General features: G+C 42.4%; 1 protein-coding gene across 1 annotated transcript in view; it reads left to right on the top strand.

The window, feature by feature from the left end:
- The window catches only part of CACNA1C (calcium voltage-gated channel subunit alpha1 C), a 1,013,247-nt gene that overhangs the window by 884,930 nt on the left and 111,527 nt on the right, over positions 1-16,790 (top strand). Inside the window, exons 21-24 of the mRNA XM_044679095.1 lie at positions 1,293-1,352; positions 9,842-9,948; positions 12,444-12,531; positions 14,491-14,598. Coding sequence (XP_044535030.1) covers positions 1,293-1,352; positions 9,842-9,948; positions 12,444-12,531; positions 14,491-14,598 — 363 coding nt within the window. The remainder of the gene's footprint in view (positions 1-1,292; positions 1,353-9,841; positions 9,949-12,443; positions 12,532-14,490; positions 14,599-16,790) is intronic.

The raw sequence follows: 16,790 nt of genomic DNA on the forward strand, positions 1-16,790 counted from the left end.
AAAGAAAAGAGATTATATCCAGGCAGTTCTGGCTCCTCCTCAGTGTGGGGGAAGTGCACACTATTGGATTCTCCATGTACCCTAGGAAACCTAGTTACCAGAAATATTCAATGAAGTAAGGTACTGATTCTCTTCCTTTTTATCAATATAATGTTTCCATTCTTAGTAATGGATAGAAGAGGGGGAAGGGAATGACTATGTACCAACAATGTGGCAATTTTGATATAGAGCAGGCCACTGAGATCTCCCTTGGGTTACTGAATTCCCTGAAATTTCAGGGTTCACCCAGAGGTATGACACAATTCATTAGAGCCCTTAATGGAATGAGAACTGAAACAAGTGATTCTATAAGCTCATCACCTGAATCAAACAGGGCCCAGGGTAGGCATAGATTGAGGAGGCCTGTCTATACCATGGCTATCCCAGCAAATAAAGTTCTATCTAAGGCTATCCTTCGAAGGCTTGGACCAGTTCTGGATGGTAGCCCTTCTCAGGTGCATCCCAGCTAAAACTCCATTTTCACCCAGACCCATGCTGAAGAAATATTTGCTCTTATGGTCTCCAGAGAGCCTCCTGAGAGCAGAGATTTAACAGGATTGTGTAAGTGGGAGATGGAAGAGACTCCCTAGGGGTGGAGTTCCTCTAATACTAAAATACTCTGATCTTTGAGTTTTACCCATCACTCAAAAGTGAAGAGAATTGTGCTTCTCTGTAGTGTATCCCTCCTCCAGCTTCTGCTGATAGAAAGGGGCTGTCATGGCAAACACAGCAACACATTCCCTGGACAAATTTCCATCAGAAGAGCAGATCCAATCTGAATGGAGTATCTAGTGTCATCTGCAAAAATCTCTCACTTGATTGCCCCTCTGACACAGATCTCAGTGAGAAGCATCAGGGCTGGGCTGACTTGGTTCACTGAGCATAATGGATTCAAAAGAGCCAACATATCTACCCCAAACCCTGGCAAACCCCAAACTGACTGCCCCTGCCCTGGAAACTCTCCTCTCCCTTCTCTGTGGCTTTTCAGTAGGGACTGCTTTGGAGGGACTCTGAAGCTGGGCCCTGCCTTAGAGGCATCAGAAGGGGGGGAAATTATGTAATGCTACCTGCCTCCTGGCCTGTTTCCAGCCCAGCTCTGCCTTCTCCCTCCACATGTAAAGCTTTATGTGACATGCTTCCTTGATTTTTGAATTGCAATTCCCCGTTCTGGTGAACATCCAATGATCTATCTCCCTTCCCTTCTGACCCCCCTCCTCCCCACCCTCCAACCCTACCCCCTTTTTGTTTTGCAGATTCTGTTTTATTTTGATATAGTTTTTACTACCATTTTCACCATTGAAATTGCTCTGAAGGTAAAGCCTTGCTCTCCTCCTCCTCCTCCTCCTCCTCGTCATCCTCCTCTTCCTCCTCATGCCTTCCTCCACCAGCACTAGCTCTCTCTGCCACTGTCTGTTGCTAACCTACATGCCCCTGGGGCTGTCTGGTTCATAATCAGAGCCACTAACCCAATTGTGCTTATTTTTCAGATCCTAGGCAATGCAGACTATGTCTTCACTAGTATCTTTACATTAGAAATTATCCTTAAGGTAATGCAACATGAGCAATAATACATCTGCACTGTCTCTGTCTCTCTCTTTCTCTCTACCTCTCCTGGACACCCTTGTGGGTTTGTGTGTGTGTGTGTGTGCACACAAGCATGAGAGACTCTCTGGCTGCTTCTGTCCCTTTCTCTCTCTCTCTCTCTCTCTCTCTCTCTCTCTCTCTCTCTCTCTCTCTCTCTCTCTCTCTCTCTCTCTCTCTCTCCTCATCACTTGGCTTTACATGTGGTATACAAGTGTTTAGGAAATTATATGTTTATAGCCACAATGGACAAAAGAGAAGACTATTATGCAGATCTATTACCCTCCTTAAGGGAAAGGAAGAAAACTGGACAGAATATTAATTAGGACACCCTCTTATTTGTATTTACCTATGCCTGATTTGTTAAATTAAAATAAATGAGCATTTTAAGCAACCCATTTAGTCTGAGTCATATATTTGATATTGTATTTTAAATAAATATTGGCAAAAGGTTTTTTATTTAATTAAATAGAAAAATAAAGGACTCATTCGAGTCTACAAGATAATAAATTTATAATTAGNTCTTCTTCTTCTTCTTCTTCTTCTTCTTCTTCTTCTTCTTCTTCTTCTCTGTCTTTCACTCTCCCTTAACCCCGTGATTGGAAGGAGCCTACAGTGGCTTATCACTTTCGTGATGGGTACGTGCTTCTAAGCCAAGAGCCAGATCGAGCCCCCTCCTTTGTTACCTGCAAAAATAACTAAAATTAAAAATGATGTCTGATCTATGGCCGGGGAACATTGGCATGGAAGGGCTAGTGGGAAAGCTGAACACGTAGTCATCTCAGGGGCAGAATCAACCTGAACTTCACCCCTTCCCCTTCAAACGCACATTCACACACTACATTCCAGCTCCAGACCTTCTCTGCCAAATACATAGAATTCAGCAGGCCTCCCACCCTCATGCAAAGGACTTCCCCTCCCCACCACTTCCAATTTCCCCTTCCCTTCTGATCGGGGACCAGAATCATAACTAGGGTAGAGTAGACAGGACTTTTTTCCAAGATGCTGAATTTGGAGATCACTGACGACATTTGTACTCCTTAGAACTTACTTAGAAAGAATTAGTTAAAATAGAAAGCTACCGAATTGCAGCCCTCTCCTCCTCAAGGCAGTCTCTCTCAGCCTTGTGGCTTGCATGGCCATACTTTGTGAGGATTTTCCTAGGCGCAAAAATTACTGCTTCTGGCCACCAAAAGGAGAGGACAAGTGGCTGGAAAGGAAAAACCATAAGCCATTTTCTCCTGGTATCCCCAAGCTTGCCAGAGTCCTCAAGGCCACCTGAAGGTGTGAACAGTGTGTCTCTAGCCCCATAAAAAGGATGTGTTAGTCTTAGGTCCCATGGCTTCCCGAGTGAGTCCTTTGTAGCTCAACACTGAAAAAAAATTTTTTTTTAATTTGTAAGTATAAGAGACTAGGACTTAATTGGCAGTAAAGGGGCTCAAAAATAGAGCTTTCAAACAATAGGCCTGGGCACAAACCTGAACATCCCTGGCACAGGGCAGACTTCTTGATAATAGATCTGTGGCTAGATCTTCCTAAATTTATTTCCTAGGCTAAAAGATATCACTGATTTCAACTTTCCATTGAATACACCAGCAAAGGAGCACTTGTCCAGGAGTTTTCAGAACCCCTGCCACTCATGTTACCTTCAAAACCAGCTCTTCTGAGTTTTAACAGAAGAGACCTTACCCTAAGATGAAGTTCAGTTCAAAAGCCAATGGTAGGAGCAGCAAGGTAGCTCAGTGGATAGAGCGCCAGGCCCAGAAATAAGAGGTCCTGGGTTCAAATCTGGTCTCAGGCACTTCCTAGCTCTGTGACTGTGGGCAAGGCTCTTTAACCTCCAGTGCCTAGCCCTTACTGCTCTTCTGCCTTGGAACCAATATACAGTATTGATCTGAAGACAGAAGGGAAGGTGGTTTTTGAAAAAGCCAGTGCTAAGACTCCTATAATTTAGCCCCTCTAAATAATAGGGTAAAAATTAATAGTCTAAAATGTATATACATATTTATTTGAAAACAATTTATTAAATACCTGCTCTGTACAAAGAATTACAAGGGGTTAAGGAAGATAATGCAAAGACAAAAGCTGAAAGACTTGGGGATGTCCACTTCATATTTAGTCTCATTTCAGAGGGAATTTTCCTGTTTCTCTTCCACTAAATAGATCTGGCCTTCCATCATTGAGTCTGATAGGAAGTAGGTTCAGATGTAGAATTATATCTAACAGGCAGTACTTCACCAGTATATTTAAACCCAAACCCAGCCCTGGGAATCTAAGTGTGGGCCAGGACATACACCCACGTGTGACTGAGGTGGGGAAATGGTTGGGTCCATATTTTTGCACTCAGTTATCTACCATGCCCTTAACATACAAAGGTAACAACTCTCAGGCTCAGTCCCTGGCTCCACACAACAGATGAAATTCCTCAAGGAGTTTCCCAGGTCAGAATTTCTTTGCTCTACCCTCTCCTCCTTGCATCGGGAGAAGCCCATGTTCCATGCCATAAGGCAAAATGTTTAAGGCTATATCCAGCTTGGTACTAGAATGAACCCCCTCGCCAAAGGTAGCTGTTGCTTATTAGGCTTTCGACATAAAAGGCATCGCTGATTGCGCAGAAGTCTTCAAGAGCAGGGATGAGGGACGAGGCCTCCTCCAAAAGACGGCCCCAAGTATGACGTTCACCTTACCTCCCCCTCTACAGAGCTTCCCACAAATGATTTCAATGGTGCTGATTTTTGTTCAAGGTTGCCATACAAGCTAAAAATAGTAAAGGACCCCTTTACAAGCTTTGTGATGGCAAGATCCTTTTTCTTCCCACCCATCCCCTGTCCCTCCTCCTCCATCCTACACTCAGTGTACTCCTAAGTATAAATTCAGAATCCTAGTCCAGAGTTTATGCTTTCCTCCTCACTTTGAGGGGTGTTTGCTCAGCCAGGAAGGCAGGTTCTTTCTTCATGGCAAGAAGCAATTAATAGCAGCAGTCCAGAAATGATCCAAAACATCATTTGAAAATCAGTTGACAGAATTGAGGATGTTTAGCCTAAAGAAAGGAAAAGTCAGTGGGGTCATGATAGCTGTCTTTGAGTATTTGGAGGGCTGCCATGTGGAAACGGAGATTTATTCTGCTTTTCTCTAGAAGGGAGAAGGGAAATGTTACAAGAAAATTTTAACTTAATATAAATAACTTTCTAAGAACCAGAGTTGTTCAACAAGGGAATAGGCTGCCCAATGGGGCACTGTGCTCCCTGATACTAGAGGTATTCAGTAAAGGAGTTGGATGGCCATCCTTCAAGGATGCTGCAAAAGGGACCCACATACTAGATGACCTCTAAGGTCCCTTCCAACAACTCTAAAGGTCTATGATTATACATTCTGCTATCTTGGTCACTTCTAAAACTGTTTGTTCTTCATGAACAATGGCTAGAAGTTTCCTGGAAAAGGCAGCCTGAGCAGGTGGCTTGTAGCAGGGAATAGGGCTAAAGACAAATACCTTTGACCATATTCTTGGACCCAGTTTTGCCGACTACCTTGACTACAAGCAATCCTAAATTTTCCTCTTCCATTGCTCTTTTTCCTTGGCCTTCCTGCCGGCTTCTCACAGCGACACTTTCCCCCTCCACACACACACACATTCTCACACTCTCACACACAGAGTAATCATGCAGTATAGCTACAGTAATCCTGGTACAATCTCTCTTCGGGATCCCCTACAAACGAGAACAGAACTCAGCAAAAGAGGACACAGGTTAATCCCTTGAACCCTGTACTTCCTCTAGTCTTGAGGGATGTCTTCTTCCCTAATGGAAGAGGAAGACCACCAAGTCTCAGGGGTACCCATGCAAAATAGAAGCCTGGAGAGATAAGGACAAAAGTGGTTTAGCTCCTTCCTTCAGTCCTGAGAGTAGAAATGCTCAGCGTAGGGAGTTTGGCTTGTGAAGGAGAGACCTCCCTTTTCAATACATGCCATCAAAACTTCGGTCCAGTCCCAGAGGTCCTAAGCATTTCAGAGGCCAAGGGAGTAGGGAAGGGGGCAGTCATACACTCCAGATGGTGGGGCTAATGGAACGCTCCCAATCTATTCCCTCACATCCTTTTATGTAATCCACCTACTTCCCAAAACTGCTTCAGAGCACAGGTGCCTGAATCCCCTGTGACCCCCTATTGCAAGAGACAAATGGAAAGAATTAGGTTGCAAGAGCTATTTTTGCCAGCTCCCCCTGTGTTTGCTTTTGAATTGCTCTGAAAACACCCTGTCCTATGCATGCCCTGATTCCACAAAGAGAAGCCAGACTCCAATTGGTCAGGTGGCCAACTCCTCATTCTCACATCCACAACTCAACTGCCAAGCCATAATTCCTTCCCACCCATCACCCCCCGCCCCAGGTAACTCCACAGCTTATAATTCTTCCCCTCCCTCAAACTGCCCCATAATTCAATGTAGTACAACAATATTTGGGAGTATCCACTAGGAACACGGAACTATGGCAGATAGGTACTGTTGGAGGATACACAGAAGCTTACTGCATAGCTCCTAGGGACAAGAAGATGATACTTAGTTGGGGACTGGGGGGGATTGGGAGCATAACACTCAACAAATATAACGATTGCGTTTCAAGTGCTGGCTATGTGCAGGACACATTTAGGTGCTAGGAATAGAAAAACCGATTATACAAGGAGATCACATTCTAAAGAGGAGATACCACATTTAGACAGATTTCTAAATGCAGAGTAATTTGAGGAAAGGCATCCTGAGTTCTGACTTGAAGCTGAGGCTTCTCCAACAAGATGAGGAAAGAATGTTCTCTAAGCGTCAGGATGTCTGTAAGGAGGCATAGAGACAGGAGATGAATGTCGACTTTGGGGTATGGCTAACTAGACTTATTTTGCTGAAATGCAGCGTGTGGAAAGGAGTAATAGAAAATCATTCAGGAACGATGGTTTGTAGATGGATTCTAGAGGTTTAAAATGCCAACTAGGGAGTCCGTACATTATCCTAGAGAAAATAGGGAGCTATCGAAGTGGCGTGATCAGACCATCTTGGGAAGATTAATTTAGCAGTTCTGCAGACAATGGATTGGAGGAGGTAGGACTGGAATCAGATCAGTTAGGAAACTATTGACACAGTACAGGAGTAAAAGCAGGGGGAAGGCTCAAACCAGCTTAGTGGTCATATATGTGGAGAAAAGAAGACGAATGTGAAAGATGTTATGGAGGTAAAATTGACAATACAGAAAATGATTGGATATCAGGGTGAGGGTCAGGAAAGAGTCAAAGATGGTTCTGAGGTTGTGAATCTGGGTCGCTGGAATAATGATGGTGCCCTTAGCAAAAACAGGAAAGTTTAAAGAGAGATCATTTTTTCAAAGAGTTCTGTGTTGCACATGTCATGTTTGAAATGCCAACAGGATATCCAGATGGAAAGCTGCAATCAGTTGCCAGGACTGACATTCATGAGAGATACTAGGGTTAGATAGATCGATTAAGCCATGCTTTGTTTAGAGATAATGAACTGAGCTCACAGGAATTAATGAAACCAAGGAAGATATAAAGAGGGACAACAGAAGAGTGCCCAAGACAGAACCTTCGAGATGACCCATACTTTGGAGGTGAGAGATTGATGAAGGTCCAACAAAGGGGACTGAAGAGGGATGTAGATAGGAGAAAACTCAAGAGAGAATACAGTCTCATAGAAGCCTATGGAGAAGATAAATATGCCTGAAAAGGGAGAAGTCAAACAGGATGAAGACTGAAAAAAGGGGGTATGAAGTTTAATAGTTATGAGGCCTTTAGTAGAGAGCAATTTTAGTAAGTGGTGGAATCAGAAACTCGATAGCAAAGGCTGGGTGAGGAAAGGAAGAAAGTGAACATAGATAATTCTTTTCAAAAATTCAGAAATAAGAGAAAGGAGAAATATAGGATAATAATTCAACAGGATTGCAGAGTCCTGTGAATGCGTTTGGGTTTTTGGAAGGGAGATGAGTTGGTGGTTGGAGAGAGCTAGAGAGCTAGGCATGTTAATAAGCAGCAGAAATCCAGTTGATACTGAAACTGAAAATAAGGAAGTAAGGAAGAACGGCTGGATCAATGGATGTGATAAGGAAACAAACTTCTGGAGAAAATGAGCCACAACAAGACCAAGGACACAGTTGATATTGATAGGGAAAAGATCACCTCTTTTTCAGAGACTGTGAAAAATGAGAGAATGTGGGGCCATCTAAAGGGTTTTTGAGTTACAGAGTAGAGTTGAAAAAGGAGCTAATGACCATGATTTTCTTAATGAAATAGAAAATTATGTCCTTACTGATTGTGGAGTGGGGGAGTATTGAGGCCTAGGATTGAAAAGTTTCCAAACAGTTTCTGTGAGGAGTGAAAGAAGAAGTGAAATGGTGAAAAAATCACTCTGTGGCAACATCTCATAACATAAATTTGTGTGATCTGCTCTAGTGACATTTAGCAGCATCTGGTTAGGGATAAAGAAGGCAGATAGTCAGGGTAATGCAAGAAGGCAAAGGATCCAAAGATAGAAGATAGTACATGGTTGAGCTGGTCAACTACAGGTCAAGACTATAAAGGGAAGAAAGGGAAGAGCGCAAGATTAGAGCAGGCATAATAAACTAGGGGAAAGGAGAGGTCTAAGAAACTAGAAATTGAAGTGAGGACAGATAGTTGTAAGAAGAATCAGATAGCATATGAGAGGGAAGGACAGGATATTATTATTAGAAAGGGAAGTATCAAGGGTCAAGATCATGGAGATGAAAGCTGGAGGTGATAGTAAGTGTTCAGATACAGCCAAAGTTTGATTAACTCAGAGTCCACATTCTTTCAGGAAGCATCAAAGCATATATTCAAGTCTGATGAAGTAGAGAAGACTGTGAGGTATTTTCCCTTTTATTTTAAACCTTACCTTCCATCTTAGAATTAATACTTCTAAGTCAGAAGAATGGTAAGGGCTAGGCAATGGGGGTTAAGTGACTTGCCCAGGAAGTATCTGAGGTCGGATATGAACTTAGGATCTCCCATCTCTAGGCCTGGCTCTCAATCCACTGAGCCATCTAGCTGCCCCCGTGAGATATTTTCTTGAGAAAGTAGAAAGAGGACCCCAGAGGTCAGTAGATGACTGGTGCAAAAAGAAGGAAAAGGTGCTGATTTATCTAGTTGGAGTGAGCCTCAAAAGAGGAGAAAGAGCTAAGTGGCAGGTCTAGAAAGTAGAGAATGGGGCAGTATGTACACAGTATACCCACTTGTCCTAGTCTGTTGTTTCCAAGGGTGCAAATGAAAGGGTACTCTCTTCTAGGGGATGCTATGAATGCAAGATGATAACAAGTATAAAAGGAAAAGATCTAGAGAAAAGGAAGTTAAAGATAGAATTAGTTTCAAAGAGGAAGTACCAGTTGATTAAGTCTCACACTCCTAAGAGTCTGTTTTCAGTCTCAACATCTTGCAAGGAATTGATGCAGCAAAGAGACTGATAAATTGAACTGAATTGAATGGACCTATATCTATGGAACTGGAGAAAATATGAGATACAATCCCTGCCATCAATAAGCTTATAATATAGTTGGAGAGGAAAAGCCTGAGAAACAGGAAATAATTAAGGAACAAAACGTTATGGGAAAGTGTAAAATACATGACTCAGATATAAGTGGATTGGAAGCCAAGAGGAATGGAAGATTAGCCAGAATTGATTTAGGAAAAATAATAGATTTGGGCTGGACCTTGAAGGATTAGGAGGATTTAAAGAAGGAAAAAGGACAAAAGTTATTACAACGAGGGAGGGAGGACTGTACAGAGGGAAAGGGTGGGACTAATAGCAGAAATGGAGATGGCATGCATAAAGACCAGCCACGGGAGAGGGAAGAGAATGAGAAGTAATGGAAGGCAGGTTTGCATTATTAAGTGGGGAGAGATTATGAAGAACTTTGAAAGCCAGAATGAGACATCATCTCAAAGATTATGGGGAGCCATTATAGATTCTGGAGCAGGGGCATTCTTTGGGAGCTGTGAAAACTAATGGCTAAAACACCTATCCTGGCATTTCCTTTCCTCTTTTATATCCTGCCCAGTCTTGGGGTTCTCTATGTCACCTGATTGCTTTTTAGAAAGAGCTCTTCCTGGAGCAGTCCAGGAGCATGCCCGATACGATTTGGGGGGAGGGAAGGAGGATCTTTGAGATTCATCCAGTGTCGGAGTACACTTATGTCTCTCTCTGCATCCCCTGCAGATGACCGCCTATGGGGCTTTCCTCCACAAGGGCTCTTTCTGCAGGAACTACTTCAACATCTTGGACCTGCTCGTGGTCAGCGTGTCCCTGATCTCCTTCGGTATCCAGTGAGTAGGGGTTCTCTGTTAGCCCAAGAGAGAGTGGCTTACTAGGAATAAAGAGCAGGAAGGCCACTCTAAGATCCAAGGGATTTTTGTTTTAATTAGGGCCTTTTGACCTTGCCAAACAAACCCTAACATGCAGAAAAATTTGACAAGGAACTATGGAAGGTCTAGAAATAAGCTAGACAAGGTTAGTCCTTCCTGGTCAAAACTGCCAAGTAGGCAGCGTTTGAAGACAAACTCTGTTTTCAATGCCTTCGAGCTCCTCTCAAATGCCCTTCTCTCTCTTCTTCAACTTCCCCTCATCAAAGTACCCAGTGCCCCCATGCAAGCCCTTCCAAATGGCCAGGGCCTGCCTACCATAGCAGCATAGCAGTATCCCACTCAATTCTGTATCCCAGGCCTTGTAACCTATCTTTCCACCTTTCTCCTATTTAAATATATCTGCCATTTAACTCTTTCCTGTAGAGAACTACTTTCCCCTTGATATCAAATGGGAAGGGTCTGAAAAATTAATTTCCTCTGAGATGTTAATAACTTTACCTTTCCCAGAAATTGTTTCCATTTTAATAGAGAACAGAGTTCATTAACCCAAAACAATAAGTGCCTAGACTACCTGCTTCCATAATTAAAGCCAGCCTGGGAGAGGTAGGAAGGGCAGGGCTAGGTACTTCAATGGCAAGTCCCTTTTGAGGAGAAGGGAGAAGGTTTTAATAATTTGGAGAATGTTAAGTTTAGTAAAAAAGAGCCTTGAGCTGAGAAACTGGAAATCTGAGTTAAGGGTTAGACCAAGGTTGATCCTGTCACCCACTCTGCAGGCTTAGGTCATTTACTTCCTTCCATATATTGGACTGTTCTCATCTACAAAATGGGAATAGTACTGATAGTTCTTCCCAGGACAGCCAAAGGGGAAAAAATGAATTGTTACAATGGAACAATTCTTTGGAATTCTTTGGAACAAAGGTACATTAAAAATGTAATATTATTCACCTTTACTTCCAAATATCTCCATTATCCTTTAGCTACAAAGAAAATAAAATCAACAACAGTCACCCCTAATATGTGGTACATTGTTATTGCCACTAAGAAGGAAATCGCCCTTTCTAAGACTGGTGTGCAGCAATTTAAACCAGATTCATCAGGCGAGGAGAGGGGATAGTGGTGGGATGTACTGAGGGGTGGAATGGTGGAAAGAAATACCTCAGAAAGAAAGAAATAGCACACAGCCCACTATCCATGAGGTTTTCATTATTTTCTAACAAACCCACACCTCCAGATATGCTGTGAGAGCAGCTTCTCTACTGCTAGGAGACCTTCTTCTACTCCACCCTCTAAGACCGAGTAGGGTGTTAAAAATAGATAATTAAAGAAAGAAGAAAACAATAAGCAAAGGAGATATAAGATGGCCCAGTGAGGAGGATATAATACCATTATTTCCATTAACCCTGGTCTAACCCTTACCCTTTACCTAATATACCGGCCTCTTAACACATTTCCATCCTCTCCATTCCAAAGGATTGGGAGTTGGGAGAAGGGGAAAGAAGAGAGACTAAGAGGTTGCTGTAAATTCTTCTGGCCCCACCTGGGACAATGAGTGTTTTCAGTTCCTGATTGAGTCTTTATGCATAAAAAAAATATTTTTAATTTAAAAAAGGCATTGATAGCACCCAGCAGGGAAAAAAGCAAAACACGGTAAAAATGAAATTCATTTCTTTAGAGACGAGTCTCCAATTCCACAACCCTAAGAAGATCAACAACTCTGAACAGCTCTTGGAGGTAGCCATCATCTGCCTGGTGGTGGTCCTGGGAAGCATTCACTGTTCCATTAATTAAAAGGAAGGAGCAACTGTGATTTGAGACTCTCAAAAACTCTGTTTTCTAGTGACCCAGGGTTCTGCTCATCCTGCCCAACCTCTAGGCCAAGCCTGGTGAATTCTGATCCTGCCCCAGGACAGACCTGGTCTTATGTGCAAATCCGAGAATCATAGACCCTTAGAATCTTAGAGATTAAAGGAACCTTAGACGTCATTTGGTCTAATCACTCATAATGCAGAGTAGACTACTGCCAACACAATAGATTTGATTTTGAGGGATCTGTGCCCCAAACTGTCTCACCAGCCAGTGTGCTGAAGTGCCTGAAACTCTGCTATTAATGATTCATTCCTTTAAGTGAAACATTACCATCAGTAGCCAACCTCTTTATTCAGACACTAAACATTAGTGTGAATTTTTTCCAGCTACTTTGCTTTCCAACAGGAGGTCCCCTGGGCTGACATGAGAACCAAGTTAGGTTCCTGGGAAATATAGGGAGAGTGGGAATGGAGGCAAAAAAAAAAAGATATTAAAGAAGGGAAAGAAAAGAAAAGAAAAAAAAAGAGTAATCACTAAAGACAAACTTTGTATACTTCCCAATTTTGCCTGGGGCAGACCTTGTCCTGGAAGTCCCTTCACCTGCACCCACTAATGGGATATTGACCATTTCATCCCACTTTTTCTTTCAGGTCCAGCGCCATCAATGTTGTCAAGATCTTAAGAGTGCTTAGAGTTCTCAGACCCCTGAGAGCTATCAACCGAGCCAAGGGACTAAAGGTGAGAAATACTAGCCCTAGGCTTAGCTGTCCTGCTCACTTAAAATCCTTCTTTATTGGGATGGAGGAGAATTGTCAGGTCAGATGAGCATTAGGAACTGGGTATGATAGGTTATTGGTCATATTGAGCAGCTGCCTTCAGACCCACTTCCATAGGAGCTCTCCTGATCTCTTTTCCACCCTCTTTGACTCTAAATGCACATCCTATCTCTATGATCGGGGCAGTGGATAGATAGAGTGCTGGTCCTGGTGTCGGGAAGATTCATCTTCCTGAGTTCAGTCAGACATATACTAGCAGTATGACCCTGGCCAAATCATTTAACTATTTACCTCAGTTTCCTCCTCTTCTTTAAAATGAACTGGAGAAAGAAATCACAAACCACTCCCATATCTTTGCCAAGAAAAGACCCAAATGAGGTCACAGAGATAGACAGGACTGATTTTTCAAACCAGACCAAACAATAACAATCCCTTTGATTAAATGACTCCAAATACTTAAATTATCACTATATGGATGTAGAGCAGAGGATCTGAGCTCAATGAACGCTTTACCCCACAATTCACTTTACCTCTCTTTGAGGCTTGGTTTCCTCATGCATAAAATGAAGTTAATGACACTTCCATAGCTTAGCATGTGCAGTTCTTGTGAAGACGGCACTTAGAAAATTTCGTAATACTATAGAAATAAAAACTGCTACCACCATAAATGGAAGGGTTGTTTTAAATGATCAGATCCCAAGCAATCTTAACACAGGGTCCTATTCCTAGACCATTGTAGCCCTCAACACAGTGGCTGAGGACTTGGGTGATGGAGGGTCTATTATTAGTTGCAAACTCTCTATTTGGGGAAGTCTAGGAACTCCCTAGCCAGCTAGTCGCAACACCAAAGCTCTTATCCCATGGGATTCCACCACTGACTCATGGGCTGATTTGGGGAGAGTTGCCCCGTCTCTCTGAGACTGATGTTCCCTGCCTACAGAGAATGGAAGTTAGAGCTCCCTTTGCTCCCAGAGGTTCCTGAAGTATCCAGGGCCTCAGTAAAGGCTGGGAACAGAGTACTGGTTCCAAATTGATTTCCCATTACTCCCCCTCATACACTGTACACCTCAGCCAAACTAGCTACCTGCTGTTCCCCACACAAGACATTTCCCCTCTGTGCCTTTGCACAGGCTGTCCCCAGTGCTCTCCTTGTCATCTCTACCTCTTGGCATCCTTAACTCCCTTCAGAGCTTAGCTCATGAGACACCTCCTACATGAGACCTTTCCTGACCCTCCCTACCACCCACTCCTTAGTGTTCTCCCCCTCAAAAAAATGACTTTGCACTTACTTTGTATATAACTCAGCTAAAATCCCATCTTCTTCAAGAAGCCCTTCCTAGTCCCCTTTAATGCTAGTACATTATCTTTAATTGTCTCCCACATATCTGAATTCTCCATACTTGTTTGCCTGGGGTCTCCTCCGCTGGCCTGTAAGCTCCTTGAGATCAGGGACTGTTTTTCACTTTTCTCCATTATCTCTAGTGCTTAGCATAATGCCTGGCACATAGTAGGAACTTAAGAAATTTTCGTTGCCTGTTTTATATTTATTAGTAAACAAATTATCCCAAAAGACTGCAAATTCCTAGAAGATTTATTTCATTTTTGTCCGTATGCCTAGCATAGTATCTTGTACGTAGTATTTGCTTCATTTGAAATTTATTGAATTTACTTGAAAGGGAGGCTGAGGCTTCCAAGGCCTCTCTGTAGCCTTGAGCCCTTCCTCCATTTCAATTCAATTCACAAATATTGATTAAATTCCTACTGCATGCCAAGTTCCATGCAAGGGACAGGGTCGGGGGGAGATAAAAATATGAAATATAAGATGAATGCAGTATTTTCCATCAAGAAACTTACAACTTAACAGGGGAAGACAAGCCAGGAACACACTCAAAAATAATTTGCCCCGCTCTTCTTCCTGCAGCATGTGGTCCAGTGTGTGTTTGTCGCTATCCGAACCATAGGAAACATTGTGATTGTCACCACACTTCTGCAGTTCATGTTTGCCTGCATTGGGGTACAGCTGTTCAAGGTAAAACTTTGCCTTTGAGTCAAACTTGTAAAGATGTGGCCCCCAAAGGGAAAATAATAGATCTGACTTGGAATGGAAGAGGGTGCCTCTGTTCCTCTTTCCCCAACATTCTAGTCAATGAAATAACCTGATGGAAGGAATGGTTCACCTAGACACACCTACCCAGGAGTCAGGTTAGAGGAATCCCTTTGAACTCTACTTCTGGGCCCCCACTCCCACTCCCTACCAGATATTCCCCAAGTCGTGAGAGGGTGAAAATCTTTCTCATGTTGGGAAAAAAGAAGTAAAGCCCTTTAAAAACATTTCACTCTCCTCAAGAAGGGATAATGTAGCCCTATTGCCTTTTTCAGATCTAACTTCCTCTCTCTGCCTCACTTCTACAATCCACTATAGAGTCTGTCCCCAACAAATCTCTTCTAACTACTCTCTAAGATGGCCCCTTTTACACTAGTCACATCATTTTCCTCAGGCCTCTGAACATGCCGTGCTAATTCCAACCTCCTTCCCTTTGCACATTCTGCTCTCTCTACCTTCGATTTCCTTGCCCCTCCTCTAAGGAGGAGGAAGAGGGAGTGGGGAGATCTGAAATTATCTATCTAAGGTTTATTAGCCTACTTAGATTTTTAAAATATACTTTATATTTTAAGACTGGGTGAAACCACCATTCACGGGCTTAACGCTTTCTAACTTGGGCTGGTTCACTCCTCCTTGGGCAGCATGGTGTCCCCTTGCTCTCAAAGACTCACCATATTGGTGCCAGCTTTAGTGCAAACATCTAATCAACTTTAGCCTCACTGCAACTCAGAACTCTTGAGTACAAATGATCCACCATGCTCAGGCCCCCCAGGGGCAGGGACTACCATGCCTGGCTAACCTGCTTAGATTTTTAAGGAAGTCACATAGATAAGGTGGAATGGTAGATTATAGAAGACGAATTTAAAAGCGAGACATAGTCACATCAGAAGGGTTTCAGGAGTTCAAAAGCAATTTTTTTTAAGGAACGTTGAGGAAACCCAAAAAGATGCTTGGCTTTAATTGTAGGAAAAGGAGAGAATCAGCGAAAAGATAGGACTGTGGTTTGTCATGGATAGACCAATGAAAACAGAGAACAGAGAGAAGGCAGTTTCTAGCAGAGCACCACACCTGGCATCAGGAAAGCTGCAGTTCAAAACCAGTCTCTAATACTTACTATCTGCAAGATCATGGGCAAAGCATTTAGTTTCCTCATTTGTAAAAATGGAACCTCAGTTTCCACGTTTGTAAAATGGATAATAATACTTATAGCTACTACTTCAGAGGCTCAAATAAGATGATATATGCAAAACACTTGGAAACTTTAAAATGCTATATAAATGTCAGCTATTACTATTCAGTTCTTATCTTGAGGTTTTTTCCTTGCCAAGGAGAATAATCTTTTGATCATAAAGGAATAGAATAAAAATGCCTTATAGAAGTTGAAACCAAATATTGCAAAAAAGCACCTACTGTTCATGATAATTTCAAGTCATTAGTCCAGAAGAATGATATTCTAGGCTTCTGAAAGAAGAGGAAGATGCTGTGATCTTTGGAAGATCAGGAGAGAAGCCACAGGACAATAGAGGGCAAACATTCTCCCATTTTCCAAAAAAAAAAGGAAAATAAATCTGCAACCTATATAGGCCAGTGAGTTTGCTTTCAATTCCTGGCAAAATTTGAAGGTGTGTTATTAAAGGGATGGTAGTGACATCTTGGAGCATACAAAGTACTATAGTAAATAGAAAAATGGGTCTTCCTGAATTCAAATCTGGCCTGACACTTACTAGCTATGTGACCTTAGGCAAACCACTTAACTCTGTTTGCCTCAGTTTCCTCATCTGTAAAGTGAGTTGAAGAAGGAAATGGCAAACTGTTCCATTATCTTTGCCGAGAAAAGACCCAAATGGGGTCACAAAAAGTCAGACATGGCTGCAAATGACTGAACAACAAATGATATCTAGGAAAGAAAACAGTGATCACAACAAGCCAGCATGACTTCGTTAAGCCAGGTCATGTCAGACTAACTTAATTTCCTTTTATTTTTATACCATTATCTAGATTTTAACAAAGCATTTTGCTAAGTGTTATGCTGTTTTCGTGGACAAGAAGGACAGTGTGGGCTACACAAAAGTATAATTATTTAAATTCAGAATTATTAAATGACTAGAACTAAGAGG

The sequence above is a fragment of the Gracilinanus agilis genome, chromosome 5 (assembly GCF_016433145.1).
Source record: "Gracilinanus agilis isolate LMUSP501 chromosome 5, AgileGrace, whole genome shotgun sequence".
Taxonomy (NCBI): Eukaryota; Metazoa; Chordata; class Mammalia; order Didelphimorphia; family Didelphidae; genus Gracilinanus; species Gracilinanus agilis.